The 21,382-nt window shown below is 42.7% G+C and overlaps 2 protein-coding genes and 1 non-coding gene across 6 annotated transcripts in view; 1 reads left to right on the top strand and 2 right to left on the bottom strand.

The window, feature by feature from the left end:
- trim3b (tripartite motif containing 3b) overlaps positions 1 to 8,053 on the bottom strand; it is a 29,644-nt gene extending 21,591 nt beyond the window's left edge. The window contains exon 1 of one of the 4 annotated variants that reach the window (XM_040150821.1): positions 8,001 to 8,053. The gene's annotated coding sequence lies outside the window, so the exon portion shown is untranslated. Of the gene's footprint in view, positions 1 to 322; positions 454 to 4,364; positions 4,426 to 4,726; positions 4,797 to 8,000 lie in introns of those variants that run through there. The other 3 variants (XM_040150818.1, XM_040150819.1, XM_040150817.1) reach the window with 3 other exon arrangements.
- An 827-nt stretch (positions 8,054 to 8,880) lies between these two features.
- trnaw-cca lies at positions 8,881 to 8,952 on the top strand. Its single transcript has one exon. It is a non-coding gene; the product is annotated as a tRNA-Trp (tRNA).
- Positions 8,953 to 11,331: 2,379 nt separating this feature from the next.
- Positions 11,332 to 19,074, bottom strand: fhdc3 (FH2 domain containing 3). The gene is made up of 12 exons (XM_040149547.1): positions 18,964 to 19,074; positions 17,352 to 17,833; positions 16,950 to 17,011; positions 15,121 to 15,223; positions 14,651 to 14,736; positions 14,160 to 14,260; positions 13,958 to 14,028; positions 13,701 to 13,808; positions 13,492 to 13,562; positions 13,198 to 13,315; positions 12,896 to 13,060; positions 11,332 to 12,627 (listed from the first exon to the last, which is right to left on the bottom strand). The coding sequence occupies exons 2-12, from the start codon at positions 17,772 to 17,774 to the stop codon at positions 11,581 to 11,583; spliced, it is 2,355 nt and encodes a 784-aa protein (XP_040005481.1). The 5' UTR covers positions 17,775 to 17,833; positions 18,964 to 19,074; the 3' UTR covers positions 11,332 to 11,580.
- Positions 19,075 to 21,382: the final 2,308 nt, after the last annotated feature.

Raw genomic sequence — 21,382 nt, 5'->3', positions numbered from 1 at the left:
GAAATTCCATCGTTTGTTTGTCATGCCGATAGGTCAGCGGATTTATGATTTGCACGACTGTCAACCTCCTCACATGAAATCAGGAGAACTAGGGGTGTGGCCTAAACCCCACTCCTGGGGGACACAATAACAGGAACTCCGTCCAATATAATGCAATTCATCCTGACAAGGCCTCAAAATGACCCTAGAGTTGAGGAAACACCTCTCTGATACCATCTCAACACAAGCCGAATGATAAAGGCTTCAGAAATGTAGGGGGTTTTTTTTGCATTGGATTGTACAAGCGCTGCTTTCATCTGAAGAAATCCTACGGCATACTGACCAGACTTTTGCGACGCCGAGTTCAGTTGCTGTTTGCCTTGTAGTCTGTCTCCTTGAAACACCAGATTGCTGCTCTGATGGCAGCCTATCCGCTGACTAACCCATCACAATGCGCACATTTATCATGCACAGTCCTCTGGCATGGACGATGTAGTGGATGACAAATGTCGAGGGGGCGGTACCTTCTCCTCACTGTCCCACACACAGCGGGCGTGACTGACCTAAGCACAGCTAAAATTATCAGCTCGCCCGATCTGAGCCAAGCTGGGCAGGAATGTGTCACAGGAACCGCCTGTATCAACATATTAACGCACGGCTCACACTTCAGCACGCAAGCACACGTGAACACGCACAGGCACACAGGTGCACTCAACTCTTAGCGGCACATCGTTTCCATAGAAGCTTGTCAGGGGGGGAAAAAAAAAAAAGAGCACACAGACGGCAAGGACATCAGGATTCCCCATAAACAGATACTGACAGAGTGTAGTTAGAGGGCTGCACTTAAAAAGTGGTGACAGGGTGTGTTTTTGATTTTCAAGTACAGAGGTTTGATGGAAGCTGATTACAAGTGGTTTTATGGTTTTAATTATACCTCAGAAAAGCATTCAGACACTAATGCTCCACATCATCATCAAGCCATAGCAAATGGTAAAAGTAAAGTTACCGGTTTTCTGTTCGTTTAACCTTATTTGCCCATGTCTACATTGCTTTCATGTTGCGCTATACCCTTAAACACACTACTACATATACATTTGCTGGACAGAGTAAATTTAGGCAAAATTTTGCCATCTCAAGTGATCACCGGGCTATTTGTTTTTACTACCACAGAGTCACCACTTTTTCTTTGGTTTCTCTCCTTACAGGAAAGAGTGGTATGCTGCAGCAAGGAGAGTTCAGTTTTATGGCCATCATTTTTCTCAATACAGTACATACAGTGCCTATATCTGGGAGCGCGTGTGTCCTTCGAGAAGCAATGAACCCACGCATGACTGGTTCGAGGATTAATATCAAGACAGTGACCACGGCAGCATCAGTAGTGCACTGTTTTACACATCAGCCAGTGTAACTAATCTATCCTTCAGTTATATTGATATAGAACAACAGCATTACCTCTCCAACATCAGAGACGTGAAAATGCCAGTGCTATGTAATGCCGATTGGTACGCTGAATATCGTCTTCTTTTGACCCTTAGATCATAGCTTATAATTAACAGAAGCATCGACACACAAATCTCTGTACCACTATGAAGGTTAGAATTGCAAGCCTAGACTGAAAACAAGCAGTCCTCTCCCTGATTAAGGACAATGGGACGAGCAATTTGGCAAAAATGGTGAAAATAAGAGCGAAAAATATGCCATATATTTAAGAATAACCTGAGCCCAGAGGTTTTCACATAAAATGATCTAGGATCTCATAAGAAGTGTGCATTTAGCCCTTTTTGGTGCTAAATGCACACTTAGTTTTTGTAAGAGTCCTTTGAGATGTGTGTCTGCAAAAAAAAAAAAAAAGCCTCCTCTCTCATGGGACAAAATCAATGTTTAACTGGATTTAGAAATGGACCAAACTGGGTAAAACAACAGCGTTTTATAGCAGTTTTACATATGACTGTTATATCAAACACTCAAGAAACGGCATAATATGGTCAGTGCTATTACTGAGACCCCCTGAGGGACCCGTCTAAAAATATCCAACATGACATGACTGCATCTCTCAGCTCAGTCACTAAGCTTTCACCACATGAGTCTCCCCCCACAATACAAAGTAAATACAGTTGAATATGTTTTGGAAAAACCTTAATGTCCATAACCAGAGCACAAACATGCACTCACTCTCATTCCACACATAAACACTGTACATGCGTGCCTATCTAAGCATGGACGGTCACATGCAAAACCTTTTTTGTAACCAACCAAGGGAAAGGACAGGACAAGACAAGAGACGTTTTTGTCAGATAGCAACTGTGCCTGTAGAGTCTATTACGATCCGGCCAATGACATTTCAATATTCAACTTTAATATCATATTTTCTGTCCCAGAGGACAAGAACTCTTTGTGCTTCCAAGTGAAGCATGAAATGCACATAAAAGTGAACATGAAATATGTAAAACATAAGCTGAATACTGTCTAGGCTAAAACCTTCGGTGTAAAAGATAATGCACATAGAAACTGACACCACAACACAGAGCAAATAACCCAGTAATCACTAATGTGACTTCCACCTGACTGGTAATCCATCAGAAAAAGTGATAGCTGAGTTTAGCATGCTGTTGGAGAAGCTGGAGGTGGGAGTTTGGAAAAGCTTGATGAAAACTCAACCAAAATAAAAACCGTAATCAAAGCTATATTATCCATCACAGCTGTTACAGTCGAGGGTAATAACAATTAACTCGACCAGATTCTTAAAGAATTCCCTGCTAAAGCTGTTACATCTATCAGAGGAACCCCTCTAGTTTTTAGACTCTACTCAAAATGTTCTCTTCCTCGGACTTCGCAAAGGTAAAACTTCGAAATCAATGAGTTTGAGCCGTACCTGATGGATTCTGTGCCAAAGTACATGTTTGCCATGAGGACCTTCCCCCCTCCCTGCCGGGTTCGTGTAAAAGCGACGTAAAAAAACACATTCACATAAACTTGCTTGACTGTGCAGAATGGAAGAGGAATTTCTGTTGCTGTTACCCATGGCAACACAATCACCTCAGAGCAGCACATCTTTAACAGACGCAAGCAAACACAGACACGGACACACACACACACACACACACACACACACAGACGCACAGGTTACAACTGTCAAAAACTAACAGGGTTATCAGTGCTGGTGTCATGTCATTTGTCATGGTGCTAGATGCCACTGTAAGGTATGAGGGACCAAATACAGACAATTATTTCTCAGTGTTTTACAGAAAAGCGCAATATACAGTGCGTGTATCAAGTGTCACAACAATGAAAGCCAATCGGATGAAAGAGTAAACATTTTTAAGTACTCTAATGTATTAATAGAAAAGAAAAATGGCTCCAAATCTTTCCTTTTATGGATTGCTGCACTGTTTGTTGGAGCATAACGGATTCAGCATGTGTATCAAGTGAGCTCATGATCCAAACATTGCGACAGTTCTCCGACAACATCAGCATCAACACCTCAACATTAACAAGTCGGATGGGGCTGAAAAGCCATTAGTTACAGTAACGGCAACCATTCAGTCAATCGTTCGGTGTATTTTCACCGTTAAGTTTACATCCCTCCTCGCCCGACTCTCACCCCTCCCATGACATTCGGTGACATTCCTCCCATGCCAGCTGGACATTCCAGTCTCCGCTTCCCCCACAGTGACCAGAGGTGCCCCTGGATCACTATTCCAGCCTTTTAAAAAATGCCCTTGTTCAACATCCCGGCCTTTCAACACTTTCATGTACAAAAGTGCATACCTCTGTTGCAGTCATCTACTGTGTCCCCTCAGTGTCTTGTCTTGTTGGAGTTCTATTCAGGGCATATGCCTAAGGACAAAGTGAGGTTTTTGCTCCCAGCATCATCAACCGTAAACTTTGCAGAATTTAGAATGAGACCAGAGTGAGGAACTGAAATCCGTTTTATTGACATTGAGTTGAGGCAGACAATCTTGTTTTAAGTTGACGTCGACACATTATTAAAATCCAAAGAGTTTTGAAGAGTTTGCCAAGTCCATGCAATGCGTGTAATCTGAAATTGTAAGAAATCAGTAAACATGGTGACACAAGGTTGTCGCCTGACTGTGATATTGAGAAACAGCAGCATATATAACATAGATTGTAGGGAGTTATATCAAATTGATGGATGCTGACTTACTAAAATTTTGTTTTCTAATAAAAAAAAAATTTTTTTATTAGGAAAGAAAAAACAGATTTTTGTGTCATGTTTAAATTTTCTGCAATAAAACAAGAGCTTATCTTAGTTATTACATCCTCTAGGCAAACGATATTTTGAAAAAAAAAAAGGCCTTTTAAAACCCTGCTGCATCAAACCACCCGGTCTGCAACCACATCAGAGTATCACCAAATCCACCTACCCAGCAGATAACTGCAGCTCATCCCTCCAGTCCTTCATAATCACAGTCAGGTCAGTCCCACATGTACAAGCAGGAAATATTTTTCAGGTTATGCTGCACAACACAAACCCATCATAGGCCAGCAAATGTCCCGCAGCATTATTTTTGCATAGAGCCTACACAGGGTGTATGCGTCCACCAGTGGGAGGGAGGTGATTCGAGAGAGGGTGACATGGGAGAAGGAAGGGCTTGCACCCTCCACCAAGGGGAGAGAGGTGTGGGATGGAAATATTGGAGGATGAAGGAATGAGCACTGGCACATAGTGGGGATGGAATGAAAGAGGGAGGACGGGAGTAAGTGTCGTAGCGAAAGATTTACTTACAGCGGGTTCCTGACGGATGAAAGAGGAAGTTTCAGTGCGCTCCCCTCCCGTGGGAGCGACATCCATCTACAAAACCCGACATTGCCGGAGCAAAAAGCACCTCATGCAGAGCGTCCAGGGCGGCAGGCTGGAACAGGGCGTGTGTGCATGTGTGTGATCGGGATCTGGCTTTGACGCATGTATGTGTGTGTGTGCTAGCGGGAGGGAAAGTGACTGAGGGAGACAGAGAGGGAGAGAGGGAGAGGGAGAGAGAGAGAGAGAGAGAGAGAGAGAGGGAGAGAGACTCTTAGGAGGCAAGAGATACAGAGATTGTACAAGCTGACTGGCTGGTGTGAAAATAGGAGGGTGCTGGATTGTCCAATAGCGTAAGAGATGAGCAGAGTGAAGGGAATATGGCAACAAAGAGACAGAGAATTTTTCGATTCTCACCCTCACTCTCCCTTACCTATCTTGTCTCTCTCTCTCTCTTTTTTTTTTTTTTTTTTAAGATTGCGCGTGTAAGGAGAAAGAGAAAAGCTCAAACTGTCAAACGGAAAATTGGTGATGCTTCATATGAGAGAAGTGACAAACAGAAAAAAGGCAACCCAGTCTACCACTCTTTCCATCCTCCTCGCAAACAGAGCGTAGGTGCAGGGCAGCTGATGGGAGGAACAAAAGAGATAAATGACCAAATCCTGCTGGGAATTGATGGATGGAAAGAATGACAAATGTGCCGCTCAGCCTTGAAAGGGCGATGCAGTTGTTGATGGAGTGGTGTATGAAAGACCGACAGAGAGAAAGTGAGAAGTGAGTGACAGAGAATGAATTGAGAAAGTAAATGGGCGTTTAGGGACTCAGGGTTCAAGTTCTTCCCAAGGATAATTGACAATGTGATAATTTTTTTAGTTTTTTAGTTTTTTAGTTTTTGTCTATTATCTAGAGCTGTGGAACAATATGCTGGTAAAGAGGGAATAAAACATGTAGTGAAATATATCGACTGGGAAACTGTGGTGGTGGAGCTTGTGGGATCTGTGTGTGTACGTGTGGTACGGACAGCGGAGGCATGAGCACCATCCTCCTCTCAAGTGTCTGTGGAGCACTCGTGTGCATGCGCATGGGGGTGGGGACCGAACCGTCTTCCCGGGATTTTGCTGCCGGAGCACCATGTTGCCATGGAAACTGCATCCAGTGCAGCAGAGAACACGCAGATGGTTGTTCTCTCTCTCTCTCTCTCTCTCTCTGAAACAGTCCAGTTAGCTTCTCATCCACGACCTGCGAATCATAAAAGCTCGTCGCTGTGCAGTTTTAGAAAACCCCTCCAGGTATAGACGAGCTTTTGCCTCAGCACGCAGACAAACTGTTTTTGTTTTTTTTTAATATATTTTTCTTTTCAAGACACTGCATTGCAAATAAAGCTTGAAGATCAATCACCAAATATCATCTCATTTATTTAAACATACTGTATGTATACACGGTAACATCCCGAATGTGTCATTATATATTCAATAGGTGAAAAGAAAAACCTTACTTTATTAAGGGGACATTTCACTATTGGCACACAGACAAATCACCTCAAGCTCCTTGCGATTACAGCCCAGGTACAGTGTATATGGTCTGCATTTGAACGCACCTTGTCTGGATGCTATTATAATGTGGAGGCCGGAGCGGAGAAGGCGATGACAGACACAGACGGTGGTTTAATCAATAACTCTATACCGTGGTGGTGGTCCAGTTGACCATTTTTGCAAAGCAAACCCCATGTTGTCAGACTCACCTCCAAACTTCCAGGCAGACATTACATGTGCAGAGAATTGGAAATTTGCTTAAGATTAAGGAATCTATTACAGTGACTATTCGACTCGGCGATTTGACACAGGATCAGGATTAGAGAGTTAGGTCATTGCATTCATTAATTTATGTGGCCAGAAATTTAAAAATAGAAGACGGGTGTAAAAAAAGGTCTAATGTACTTTGACATAAAGAAAAAAAAAAAAGGAAGTCTGTAAAGGTTGATCTGTCTAGGTTCATACTGAAATGACTGGAAATCAGTGGGGATCTGGATGGTAGGGAATCAATATAAAAATATCTAGTATGCTTTGGGGAAAAAAGTCAAAAGAAATGTGAAGTATAGACAACTGGTATGGTCCCTTAACTCCTTTAAGGTCCCAGTCTTCATGTTCAGAAACAAGAACTTAAGTTAACTCCTGTCCTTTAAGAGAACGGTAAAAGGGTTTGAATATCGCCCCACTAATCAACTACAGTGACGGTAACAGCATGCTTTCTGTCCCAAAATCTGTGCTCAAAGGTCTTTCATTAGCTGTATCACACATGAGAGCCGACTTTCGGCTAACTGGTACATTGTGTCTTAGGTGGATTTTTAAAATTGGGCTAAACCCTTGTGAATGTGGTCAGACGGGTATTAGTCGTGGGAGAGCGGCCTGAGCATCAAGCAGTAACAGAGCTTTGGCTACTGCAGCAGTGAGGTGTTTGGAGGAGGCTGTATGAGCTAGGTGTGTTCTTATTCTAGCTCCTGACGGTGAGAACAGGAATTGTGACATGTAAAATTTGAGTCTTTTTTTTTTGCGTTGTCCAGCAACGAAACCAATGCACGCTGACAGGCGCACATCTTAGTGTTCAGGGAAAGCTTTCAGTGTCAGGCTCCTCTAACCTTGAACAATTGACTTAACCAAATCAACCACAGATCGCCAACCACAAACATTAGTCCGAGCCCTGCAAACCAAAATGGGTGGCTCTCTGCAAAACAGTCTAAGAGAGACGTGTAAAAAATCAGACTCACTGTGACGATGCCAAGAATATCTGCTAAATATTTTGAGAGAAAAGGAAATCTGGCTTTGGTGTGATAGAAGAAGTGGAATAACAGTTGGATGGACATTGAAAGCATTCCTATCACACTGTATGTTCACCCGTCCGGCCAATCAGTGTGCCCCGAACTGCTCCAGCTCCCTGACATTGAAACCTATCACATCAGCGCAGCCAGAGAGCAGCACGCATCCTAATCAGATCAGCTGCAGCAGGAGCAGGAGGGACAATAACATCAACACTGAGCAACCCTTCTTTTAAGGTGACTGACGAATATAAGGACTGTTACCTTGATGACAACAGACCCCGTGATTGTGAGAGAACTAAAGAACACCGCGGCAGTTATGGGAGGCGCTCAATTTCATCCTGGTTATATTACCGTTTTATATGGGCCAGGATCGAACGACAGACAATGAAAGATGTGTGCAAACAAAAACCACAGATTTTTTTTTTTACATCTGTTGCGTGCACTTACCCATCCATTCTGCTATGAGCAGGCTGGCCCCTGATGAAGGTTAGCAGGTAAGTGCCCCAGATTCCCCAGGCGCTCCTCTTCTTTCCTGAGCAGAGAAACAGCTGGAATTAGCCGACAGACCTGCCAAACCTAAATCAACTGAATTCCAGACCAATTTAGCACATGTATCTCTAGCAAGCACGGGGGATACATCAGGCTTGTGGAAATTCTGTTTTGTTCTTTTTCATATTACCACAGATTAATTTACAGTCAGTTCTTCTTGCATTGTGTAGAGGGACCATGAACATGAACAACTACTGTATGACACATGCATTCTTCTTTAAGTTGCATTACTTTAGTGCAAATTGAAGAACCCAATACTTCGCTTCCTTATAACCTACCTGTTTAAGAGGACCAGCTATTGTTTGGTTGAGGGCCTTCACGGCTCTTTGCCGGGTGTTAATGAGCAACAACTTTGAAAACTGGAATGTCAGTTGCCGTAGACTAAATGGGAAACCATCCAACCACTGTTGAAGTGCACCATCTAGCGACTGACTGGAGACATGATCAACTACAACGCCTTAACACTGTGGCTGGATGGAACTACGGGGACACGTAGACTTCAACGCCGTGCAGATGAAACGACAAGAGCAGCGCTGTGACCCCCCCCCCCCGCTTCTGCCGCTCTTTTATGCGGATCTTAAGAGACGCGTGCTAATCGACGTGGACGCGCGTAAAAAGCCGAACCCAGGTGGCGGCGATGACAACCACGAAGAAAGGGTTGGTGTGCGTAGAGGCTTACGACGGAGGAGGCAACCATTTGGCATGAACATCTGGGCAGACGCACCTGCGGCTACCACCACAGGTCCAATAGCAGTCGTCCCGTACGGTAGCATCAGGGGACCTCGTGGCGCAACGGTAGCGCGTCTGACTCCAGATCAGAAGGTTGCGTGTTCAAATCACGTCGGGGTCAATTCTTTGTGGAAATTAAAATATTCGGAAGTCGTTGACGGATGTCACATTTATACTGCTGTGTTGGGAAGATGACGTTAGAAGTGTGGTAGCCGTCTCCCTGGAGCAGCTGGAGTATTTATTTTCAGGTACCTTCAATTTTAAGTTTATAAGCCTAGTTTAATATAATACTGCATTCATTTCCCCATTTCCTTAAACCACACACCACTCAGGTTAATTTAAAATTCCTTTAAATAGAATTTATTCATTATAGGTGTCATGTACAGAATCTCTCCATGCCTAATCAATACCTATACCTGTCAATGTAAAATCAAATTAATAATGCAGTGAAATTGAAAAAAACAACAACATACAAGATATACGCAATGCCTCAAACAGAGGTTGAGGAATCACATTCAATTAAAAATAAAATAAATTTTTTTCCCCCCAAGGCTGGATATGAGGCTTAAAAAATACATTTTTAATTGAACAGCACTCACAGGATCAACATTCATATTTCCCTGACAGATTTGTATCACAGAGGAGTGTGCACTTTAATAAAGTTAAGATGTTGCCTGAAATCCTAAAATGTAAATTAAAATGCAGTTCTTGAAACACATCCCAGTACATCGCGAGTGGATTCTTCACGGTTTTCCCTTCCGACCTCAAATCTGATTACAACACTTGTAAACAGTTTTACACCCATGGCTGCTATGGTGGATTAATTTTACAGCACAAGCAAACCGTCGCAGTTGCCACAGTTCGCTCGTCTGTCACGTTACTGAAGAGCAGAGAATTTAATTTAAGCAGATTTTTTTTCCAAACAAGACTTTTTCTCATAGAAAGTTTGCTTCAGTGCTTAATGCTTTGGGTTTCCAATTTAAAAGTACACGGAAAAGCAAAGGTTAAAACATGCAAACATATTACTAAGAGCATTGCTTTAACTTGACAACATATTTTATAGCTGATCTGTTATCATGCCATCTTGAAACATGTTCAATATTGATCTACCTTTTTGGTCCAGCTGTCAGTTCCCACATTAAAAGAATATCCAGGATTGTCTCTACACAGGCTTTACTGTGTTCCTTTTCATCTGCAAGTCCTGCACAGTCCTCTTTTGTGCTTTCTGTGTCTTTAATTACTGGCTTCCTCTCTCCTCTCACATGCTCTTCTCTGCTTAAATGCTCCCTTACAATACAATTTGCAAGTCTCCCTCCCTGTCTCCCTGGGTCCAAGTTGCCCCCACCCCACCTCCTTTCGGTCCCCTATTCATGCCCGTTTCTCATCTTTCGCTGGGACACAAACACGCAAACACACGCAGACTTACTCCGAGCACACAGTTGTGTAGGATAGCCCTGGTGAGAGTGCGACCCGGCAAAGACAGCAAGGTCACCTCCGTCCCTCAGGAGCTGACTCACATGTGATGGTCCTCAGCGGCGCTCAACATATCATCACAATGGCCTGATTGTACTCTGGAGCTCTCATTTGATATCAAACAGGACAGACGTAGACGCAGCGCTCCAAATACCAGACTCCTATCTCTGGCTGCATACAGGGCCTTTCTTTGAGCAACCATGAAGGAGCGCTTGCATATTTATAGCTAAGAGAAAAGGCTTAATTTTCATGGACACATAGAAGACCAATTTGTTAAAAAAAAAAGTGCCCACATATTTAGTAAATTCCCTCTTCTATTCATTATGCCCCGATTTGAAATGCCAGGCTGCGAAGGTCTCCATTGAGTGTGCGCCAGTGGGGAGGGATGAATGTGGGAGGACAACAGAACAGTTAGAAAAGAGCCTGTACTGAGCAGTTTGTTCCAGAGAGTATTATTACACTGCGAGCGCACAAATGAAGTGGGTGTAAACAAATCCTGTTGCCAAAGTAACACAACTGAATGTCTCTTTCTGTCCCAGATCTCAGCCACTGCTGAGCAAAGACGCCAGGGTGGCACAGTGGTGGTGGACGGATCGTCTGGAAGCCGAGGGGGGGGGTCGCAATACCGAGCGTGGGTTCATCAACAATTGCGTCCTATTCAAGTTTAATTTTCTTGTCACTTGTGATGACAGAATTAGGTACGAGTTTGAAATTTAGATGGATATGCCTGAGGTCTAGATTACTAACCGGGATGCATTTGTCTTTGTGGTTGTTTCAGTGTTAAAAGCCTCTAACTTCTCTGGTACATGAACAACTGCCTTCCACCCAGACTGACAGAGAAAAGAAATAATAGATGAAGTGAAAGGCAAGTAATGGAAACTGGGCAGGCGTCACCAAGGAAACATTAGCGCAAGCAAGACTTCGAAGGATTTCATGATAAGGGTGGATGAGGAGAAAAGCAGTAGATAACACTTAAATGTAATGTTATACTAAGAGCATATTCCATAATACAAGTAAATTAAAAAAGCAGAATGTCACCTTTTATTGCGCACAAAGAGACAAAAAAAGAAAGAAATATGTTGCGATTTTTGAATGTGGTTTGACTTCCAAAAATCAAAGCCATCACAGTTCAAAGCAAGTCCTTGGTTGCCTTGGTTCCACTGAAGGGTAAAACCATGACAGTTAAAAAAACACAAACAGAAAAACAAATTTAAACATTCTAAAAACACACAAAAAATGACAAAGTTTGGTTTCTGTCTCTAAATAAAATTTTTAATCAAGTATTAGATCCTTTGAAGTTTTGTTCTTCCACATCACCTGGCTTATTCCTGCCTCCAATGCGTCTGAAGAAGGACATAAACCCAGAGCCGCTCACTTGCTCCTCTACATGATTCCTCGCCTTACCGCGCTGCAATGGAAAGACTCTTGCAACTTCTTCTCCCGTATTTTCTGTCCTTGAGCCAGAGGAGTATGACCTTTGAGATATGCTCCTCTGGATCAAGTCCCCCAGCCGGAAGCCAGATCCTGGAGATCGCCTAGTTTCATCCACGGAAACAGACCTGAGGATTGGACCCTGCGACACAGCTTTCTGACGGGGGCACTCGGGAAGAGACGCAGAACCCCCGGATGGAGATGTTAGTCCATCATCACTCTCCCAGACTCCATCATCGAGGTCGTCTCCACCGGACGTAGAGGACAGTCTTAGTTGGTGTGCTTGTCTGTTTCGCAGTGGGATGTTTCTTTGGGAATAAGTAAAAGGGCTCAGGATAGTCCACGGGGAGCCAACATCCCCATTGTTGGCAAAGAAGAAGTCTCTGGTTCTAGGCCGAGGGGTGCTTGGAGTAGCTGGAGTATCTTGCGCCCTCTCTGAGCGACGAGGAGTGCCTAAAACTCTGTCCCCATCAAGGCTACTTTTGCTGTTTTGGTAACGAAGCACCTTCCGACTCATGTCACGCATCTTCACAGCGTCCTCTTTGTTTTCCAGTGCTGCTACTTGCCCATCCTCTTTCTGCAGTTTGGGTTGTTTCTTCTCAGGCCTCTCCCGTCTAGTGCAGGGCGTAGCCTCAGTTTTTTCTGCTGATGGAACAGTCTGAGAACTGCCGTCAGCGGGGGATCCTTCGATTGGGGACAGCATGCTCCTCCTACATCTGGCTAATCCCTCTGGAACGGTGGACAGAAAGCTGTGTAAGGCCGACTCCAAGCTGGATGAGTTCCGATCAGGCTCGGGTCCTGGGCCAGACACTGTGGAGCGTCGTTTGGCTGCAAAACGCATGCTTTCCTTCCGCTTGCGCCTCTGCTCTGCCACCTCTCGCTCTCGGTTCTCCTACAGCCAGGTAAAGAGAAGATATATTCAAGTAAGATCTAACTAAGTGCAGACTAGTGACACAAGGGGACAGGAGGACACAGCTTGTTGAAATTCAGCGTACTCATCATTAAACCATCAAAAAGGTTCCTTTAAAATTTGGGAATGCTCATAATGCTGAGTACGCAGAATATCCCTTAAGCAAAAAAGCAATAGTATAGTTTTTCCCAGTGATGCCGTTTATTCCATAGCATATTTAAGTATTATTGCAAACTCTTTCTATTCTTACCTGTACAGCTGTATCAAACCGCATGCAAAAGGAATGGAAGATGGAGCAGCACTCCTCCATTTTGAAGGTGGCTGGGTCTTCACAGAAGTACTCAGCCACAGCATTGCACAGAGAATTTAGCTCCTGGAGAGAGGATCCCACGTTGGCCAGCTTGGCATCAGCCCTCTGAGAATTTAACATAGAAGGGTATAAAGAAGAGGGATCCAAAGTGCACAAATTATTCACAAACTCGGTTTGTGCTTTTGCTATACATCTTGGTGCTTTTGCGCAATTAAAGGTCAAATAACGAGAGGAAACTTTACCATGAGAAACGTTTCCATCTGTTGTAAGAGCTCAGGCTGTCTGCTGCTGTACAGTTTCACCTCCTTGATCTTCTTCAACTCTCTCTCAAAGTCTGTGATTACCTCCTCTTTACAAATTCTGTGGTATCAAGCATGACGTGGCGTGTTGTGAGGAAAACAAAAATTGTACATTATACCAATCAAATTCAGCTTTGGATGGAAACACATATGAAAAAAATTGGAACGAACTGTTAGTGTGCAAAACATTTTCAGTTAAAATACCAAACAGATCGTCAGTAAACTAAAGATAGCCACCTTGATGCCATCCCGATGTGTTCAAGCTGGCTGGGAAAAGTCAGCAACTCAGCATCAATGTCTTCCGCTTGCTTTGGGTGGAAGATAAAAGGAAAGAGAAACAGTAGTTACAATACCATTCAGAGACATAGCGTGAACAACAGGCTATTTCATAATTTCACAAACATTTTCTTCAGCCAACATCTGCTCATCCTAGGGTTGCTCCTCACCTTGGCAACATAGTGCATGAGGTTCATGGCAGGCTTGTTGGCCTTGGTGTCTGCCAACTTGAGCAGAGAGGTCATCCTGAAGCCAATGGCATTGGCACTGTAGCCACCCTGAATTATAAATTTGAATTGTCCAGTCATCAGTATAATAAATGCTGAGTAAAAAGCCTCTGAAAGCACAAAAGGGCAGCTTAAATGCATTAGAAATAAAACATTAGTGTAGGTAATAAGAAACATAATTCTGAAAGAAAAATACCAACAGCGTTCATGTAATTCCCAGCTTTTAATACCAGCCGAATGACTGAGTGGAGGTCATCACAGTCCAACAGCTCTAAGGAGGAGAGAGGAAGAAGAGATGGAGACAAAGGACTGTAATATAAACATCAAATGGGACCTGGATAGTGTAAAAACAAACCAAGCTGGGACTGTTAGCAGCTTTGGAGGATGCTCGTGAAGTGTTACCATTAGCTGCTTTGGTCATGACAGCAACAGAGTTCTTCACCTCCTCCATAAGAGGAAAGAATTCCTCCCTCAGCAGCATCGTTTTCAGGCATTCCTCGTAGCTAAAAGGAAAGACACATCAACAAAACTGCTAATTACTGCGTCAGCTGTTGTCGTTTTATCAGTTTTATTTATCATTACTAAGCCTAGAGAGATCTGGATAGGGCAACTTTTTTTTTTGTGAACAACAAATCACCAAAAAAATAATAGCAGAGGTTTCTTCAATGAACCACGTGTTTTGATGTGCTGTATGTGAAGTCTTTGGCACAAAAGTGGTAGAATTATATAAAAATAATACGCCATATGCGAGATAACAGATGCACACAAGATTTTTTTTATACGTTTTTTCACTGTCAGCATATCTTCAACTTACATGCAGTCATATATTTTAGAAATGTTTGAGTTGCCCAATATCATTTTAAATAAATCTTTCCGGAAACCTCTGGACTCACCCCGGCATTTTGACCAGCTGCACCATGAACTGGTCTGCCTCAGGTAACACAGAGAGGTTCCCGCTGAAGGACAGCAGCTGCTTCACCTGTGCATTAACGGGAGTTTGATGCAACGAACAGTGATTACATTCATTCCATCTTATGTATACTACGAGATTTAATTGGATAGAGAGTAGTCAGGTAGTCTTCGGGTCGCTTAGCATGACCAATATGAAGCATGTGAAGTAAAGAGCAAACATATTCTTTCAAAATGATCACAAATAGCTTCCTAATAATTATGGTAATTGATGAACTTTAGGTCAATATGTTTTTTCTTTCAAATAGAAAAAAAAATGTAATATCTAAATATAGCACAGGAAGATACCTGGTCTTACAGTAGTTCTTATTCCAAGACATTTACATGTGCATTGCTTTTTGCATAAAAGGACCAAAGTGGAAAGATGAGAAGAGAAGAGTTGAGCTGCTGTTACCTCACTTTCGTCTGGTAGCAGTTTACAAAGCTCTTTTAGTTTGCCTGTTCCAAATCTGAGCCAGTTCCCTTGACGAATGTCCTGTACCATTTCTGTCACTGGTCTGCAGATAGAGATAAAAAGACCACAAATCCCATCATAGTCACCATAATTTATTAAACATCAACAGTCCTGCTAAGTCACGCTAGTTGTCTCCCTACCTCCAAGGCTGCCACTGGTTCCTATTCATCTAAAAACACAGTGTGAAAATCTAATTCAAGAGACTTAAAACCTGCTCAAGTAAGTCGTCCTGCTCTGTTTTAGTTTTTGCAATGCTTCGGCATTGCAGACCACTGTTGAGACCACTGGCTAATTTGAGAAATTCTTCAAGGTGGTGTATTCGAGTGCTGGTGGGAAGCCCATGTAGTGCACCTATACTAGACAAGAGAGGTGGCTGCTGAACACCGTGGCAGTCACAAAGTGAAACCCTGATGACAAACAATGACCATAAATAGATTCCGTGAAAATAGTCCTGTTAATTTCTAAGCTTATTGAAAGTTATTGGTTGGCAGCCTACTTTCAGATATCGGATGTTACAGCTTCCCGGGAGACCTCCTCTGCCAAGCATGACATATGCCACGTATTAAAATGCAAATTCGTGCAGCAACGTGCTCAAAAAAAAGATATGTGGTCACCAGTGCCATGGACTGCCCATTGAGTCCACTTGACACAATTTGAATTTGAATAAGTTGCTAAAGCAGACATCATTCCAGTACTGAGCTGCTGACACACACAGAGTGCATTTGGTATTCAAAGTGACAACTGACTGAACCTTGGACTGAAAGTAACATCATCTTGATAAGTTTCAGACACAGAAACTGGCTCCACTGCTGGACAGTCAATTTATTATAATAACACACACACACACACACACACACACACACACACACACACACACACACACACACACACACACACACACAAACGCTTTAGGAGTTATAAAAAATGTTTTGTGGACTTTTTGGCCTCGGTTTTGGGCCTCCCAAGTGGCACTCTAGAGGCCACCCTATCATATTTAAGAGGGCTGCTTCAGCTGAATAAAGCCTGAGAAGAAGACAGCAATCACTGCTAAGGCTTGAAAACCGCATTTTCAAAAACTGTTTTTATTTAGTTATTATTTTATTATCTAAAGGATCAAGTCTCTGTCAAGGGAACTAAACAAGATTTCAAGTAGTCAAGTAGTAGTACATTAATAAAACAGCATTAATAAACACAACATCTCTGTATTTTCCAGATCCAGAATCATTAGCAACTCCAATCGGTATTCAGTAACTGGGTACCTGACCCTCCAACTTTAAATGACCCGGCCTTGATTTAAGACACAAGACACAAATTTCAATTCTTGCTGCTCAGCCTGACCTACTAGGTCAGCACTATGTTTTCCTATCATTTACGTATTAATAAAAGTAGTCATAATTGTTAAAACAAAAGGTGTTGTTCCATATGTTGCTACTAAATGCTCTCAAATGATGTTTAAAAAAAAAAAAAAGAGGCATTTCCATGTATTTGACTATGGTCCACTCAGATAAAGAGGCTGCTGGGTTGGGTAATGATTAGCACAGTGGGAGTGTTTTTGACTCTGGGTTTGACATGAAAGCACCTTTCTCTGGCCACTGCTTCCTGTAGTTATTCCATTTGGAGTACGTTTAGTTCTTGTTGGGTGTCCTTCTCTTGATATGTTGCTCTATGGTATTCTCTCCCCGGATCATACACGTTTTTTTTCTTTCTAAATACACGTCTATTTTCAATATGATTGTCTCTTTTAGATTTGACCTCAGCTATAACCTTACCTCTTGAAATGTCTCAGGAAGATGCCAATATTCATACTCTTTTTAGAGTCAAGGATTGTGACCTGAAGAGAAAAGAAACAAAAAGCATTCATCAAAAAAAGAAAAAAAAAGTTTCTCCTCTGTACAGCCATGTACAGATGAGACAAGTTCATACTCAACAATATATTTCAGATCATCTCTGTGGAAGCAAAAAACACCCCCATGCACTGTTTTACTTTAGTAGTTCCTCACTCATGATTTAATTGGTGGGGAACTTTTAAAAATCACTTCCTTTTTGGGTATTCGTAACTTCCCCAGCGTCTGGACTTCGTTCGACTTCCCACGTCAAAAACCGTCGAAATCAACCATTGCTGTATCTAGGATAGTTTCAAATATGACTCAAGTGCAACCCTAGCTATTTACCTGAGGCTCCGCCGGAAAGAGGTCCAGGCCATCAAACCGCAGACCCTTGAGCCTTGAACTGCACAGTGATGCCCGTTTGTCTACATGACTGAACAGCTCCTCCATGCTCCGAATATCCAGCACCAGGTCCCTCTGAGGCCGCTTAGATGTCCAAACATTCAATTTGCCCAGGACACGCTGGCTGGGGATGGTGTCCCAGTTCAGCTTTTTCATGGATCTTCTCTGGACATTACGAGAGCCAAAAGGAGAGGTGGTAAGAAGGGGAGGAGGAGGAGGAGGAGGAGGTGGTGGTGGTGGTGGTGGTGGAGCGCTAACACACATGGGGGGAGGCACAGCAGAAGATGCTTGGAGATCGGAATCTTCCTGAGCATCCGGTGCCAGGGGAGGAGTCGGTGCAGATTTTAAAATCAGCACTCCCTCCATCGGTATCTCTCAAATCCCAAGATGATAGACAGAAATATCCCACTGCCGGCCACTCAGATCTGAGGAGATACACGAGTATAAATCCATAAAAACTGCAGTATTTTAGACAAGCGGGGTGATTCCTTTGGAAGATAAAATTATATGTGCACTTAGGGTCTCTTATATGTTTATAAAGTCAACGGGAACAATCTTTTACAAATGTAATGTTCTCTCATTGTTTAACAGCCACAGATTCATTTCTTCTGGGTAAACTGAGGCTTCATCACATAGCGAAAATATCATAAAGGTCGTATTTCTGCAGCTGCTGCTTTCAAAATGCCTTCAATTCGTGGTCAAAGATCCGACAACTCAAATACTAACAGAGGAATCGCCTATGTCAGTTTCATTTTTTTGGCTTGAGTTATTTCGAGTGACCTGTCAAATGGCATACCCGAAGGCAGACACTGCAGTCTGTCAATATTGTGCCACCACCTCTTTACTCTCCACACTCAGAGAAAGTGATTTCATTGCTGCTTTACCTCCTCCTTTACTCTATGAACTATACCACAGCAGTGTTAGTGTCACAAGTGTTGTTCTTTGGTCTGTCACACGAAACGTCATTGAGAAAATGTCACTATTGAATGCTTCCTTCTTCACAGCAAAGGAAAACGCCTCACATAACTTGAATCATACCTTGTATTGCTTCTTAGAGCCTAGTGGTGCACTCGGCGTAGATGCCATCCACCGAGCGGTGTATCCACACATGGATGCTACCTTCAAATTTGGTTCTACCACCGTTCGCGGTTTTTTCTTTTCGCGGAGGGAAGCTGCGGAATTAACGGGCAGACCAACTGCGATTAAATGCGATTGCACCGACATAAATCGTATTCGGTGGGATGTTCGGACGCGGAACATTAAAGCTGACACAGGAGACTTCCAAAAAAAATAGCCTCGAAGCTGTTAAAGTGTGTGTGTGTGTGTGTTTTCCGACGGACAAGGCATAATTAAAGTTACTTGTTTTATAATGACGGTTTCGCTGTCACTTCTTTACATACGACATCCTTTAAAGAAAAGAAGAAAAAAGAAAAAAAAAAAACAGGTTCCTGACTTAACAAATCCTCCAGCGTAGACAATAATACTGGCGCTGGCGTTTGCATAGACTCTGACCTGTCGCGGGGGGGGGACAACTTCACAGACCCACTTTACTCACCGTGCTGTTGAAACGTAGCTCGCGAGCCAGTCCTCGCTCCGACCTCGCCTCGTGCTTCTGCCGACTGCGACGGTCGCTCGGTCTCGCCCCAACGGCGGCCACAGGTGAAGGGCGCGTCTCCGCCAATCGAATTCGAGTCGGCTTTCGCCGGTATGGGAACGCCCTTTCGGTGAGATGGAAGGGGGGGGTATTTTGGGTAGGCTTCAAAAAAGCTGCGGAAAATGGACTATAGTATTAAATAAGTGTGTGTGAAGACCAAACACTACCGTGTCATTTATTTCTATAGCAAAGAATAAGGCAGGAGAAAGTCATACATTTGTAGATGGACAAATTTCACAACACAACTGCACTGTGAAGAAACCCCCTCATCCTCCAGCAAAAAAATTTAAAAAAAATGAATAAAATTTAAAAAAAAAAAGACATGTATGGCAAAAAAAACGGATGACTGGTGCAACATGTGCGTGGAAATGTGTGAAAATGTGTGAAGTGCTTTTGCCTTGTGGTGCCAGGAATGTATTGGTGATATCGGAGGGGGAACTTCTGTCCAGAGTTCCACATCTTGCGATAAATCAAATGGGAGGATTTAATTAGCACAGAGATCAACGAGGCTGATCAAGAACACTTCCTAAATGCCTGTGGATGACTGTGACCACCCTTTCATTGGACCGAGTCCAGATGGCTGCAGCTCTGCCACAGAAAGTTCACTATACGCTGCAGTGCAATTACAAATGAGATGGAAGACAAAAACAGAAAATACAGCAAGAGCATTTGAAAATGTGTACTTTTAATTTTTTTTTTTTTCCCTTGGGGGTGGGGTGGGACTGTTCAGGTCTGAGTGAGGAGTGAAGGCAGAGCATCACATCGATCCATGACACAACTTCATTTATCATCTTAAATACCACTACCTGCAATCATTCATACTGTACAATACACCAGCTCAACCTAGAAAATATTGATTGTACACAAATAAAATATCTCATTTTATAAATCTTCATTTTGGTTTAGGGAGAGGAATTTCAAAGGGTGCAGGTTTGGAAAAAGAGGACTCACATTTTGTTAATATTGCTGTGTGGCGGTCAAACAGACCAGGAGCTAGCCAGTGAAGCTGCAAATTTTAGCCCCAAGTGAGGCCAAGGTCTTACGGAGTCAATTTTTTCAGCCAGAATAAAATACACCCTGTTGACACATAAGAAAACACAAGCTCAAAAAAAAAAAAAAAAAAAAAATCTTACAATCCATTTTTTACATTTGCTTTTCATTAAAAATCACATCCACTTCTTTTCATAACCGTCCTTACGAGTGCAGCATTGAAAGTAAACCCCGAAAGCACGGAGTTCTGCCACTCCATGCTAGCTGGCGCGCAGAGGGCCAAGAGTAGGGCATCGGTGCCTTCACACACATCTGCGGGTACACTTTGGATCGCTGGCTGCCATGCAAATACGGAGGAGAGAACCCGGAGGACTAACACGTTAACTGATGGGAGATTTGACAGAGCTCTCCCTTCTGTTCCTAGAGTTTAAACATTCATTATACTGGATTTCCTTCATTTGACCTCACAGAGATTTGACACTAGGAAGTTAAATAACTTTCGATCAGTTAGTTTAGATTTTTTTTTTTTTTTTTTTCCTTTTGGAGTAGATCAATTACAGATTTTGGTAAGACTGAGGCATGTTTTCTCATCATTGTGTCGTCTGCAAAATGCCTTAAATGTCACACTCGTAAATTGAGTAAATCGGCACAAACCAGAAGTTCCAGTCTACAATATGTTGATTCCAACAGATTAACACATACGATGAACGTAATAAATACAGTGATGCGTAAAGATTCAGTGTAACATTTGTAGTACCATGCCAATATTTCATGGCAACACCCTCTCTCTTAATTGTCAGCTTTCCTTGATTGTTTACTACCTTTATACTAAGATAATGTTTCAGTTACAGGTGATATAACAAACGATGAATAATTAGTATTATACCAATCACCGACTACTAAATTAGAGGATTTTATGTTGAAATACTAGAATTAGTAACATTAGACAGCTACAGTAATCTTCAGTGTGAAGAAAGGTAACCATAGACAAATATATTCTAAGCAAACAAAATGCAGCAAATTTCTTTTAAATACAGTCTGTTCGACAATTAAATAAAGGAATGAATCGATTCAAGTTTGTTGGATCTCAACAGACTGGCATACCCATCTTACATAGGCAAACTGTCCCTCAAAGCCTCCTCAGTCCACGGCGAAACTGAACCAATCAATGCTGTTTAAATGACCCATGAGGACGTTGTAAGGGTCACCGTCCAATACACGTCCCTCTCAATTCTCTTTGGGTAAATAAAAGACCATTAGTAAAGGCTCGAAGCAGTATAACTTTGGGAAGCTGTGGTAGTGCTCCTCAAATGATTGTTGCATATATGAG

This window comes from Xiphias gladius, chromosome 17 (assembly GCF_016859285.1).
Source record: "Xiphias gladius isolate SHS-SW01 ecotype Sanya breed wild chromosome 17, ASM1685928v1, whole genome shotgun sequence".
Lineage (NCBI taxonomy): Eukaryota > Metazoa > Chordata > Actinopteri > Istiophoriformes > Xiphiidae > Xiphias > Xiphias gladius.
Note: the sequence above shows the minus strand (reverse complement) of the source record. Positions and strands in the feature narration are given on the sequence as shown.

What these genes read in the sequence shown, in the direction of transcription:
- fhdc3 (XM_040149547.1), bottom strand. Translation starts at nt 17,774, where the DNA reads ATGGAGGGAGTGCTGATTTTAAAATCTGCACCGACTCCTCCCCTGGCA. An exon ending in TTCCTGAGACATTTCAAGAG is followed by an intron (nt 15,224 to 16,949) that starts GTAAGGTTATAG and finishes CTCTATCTGCAG; the next exon opens with ACCAGTGACAGAAATGGTAC. An exon ending in CATGACCAAAGCAGCTAATG is followed by an intron (nt 14,029 to 14,159) that starts GTAACACTTCAC and finishes TCTCCTCCTTAG; the next exon opens with AGCTGTTGGACTGTGATGAC.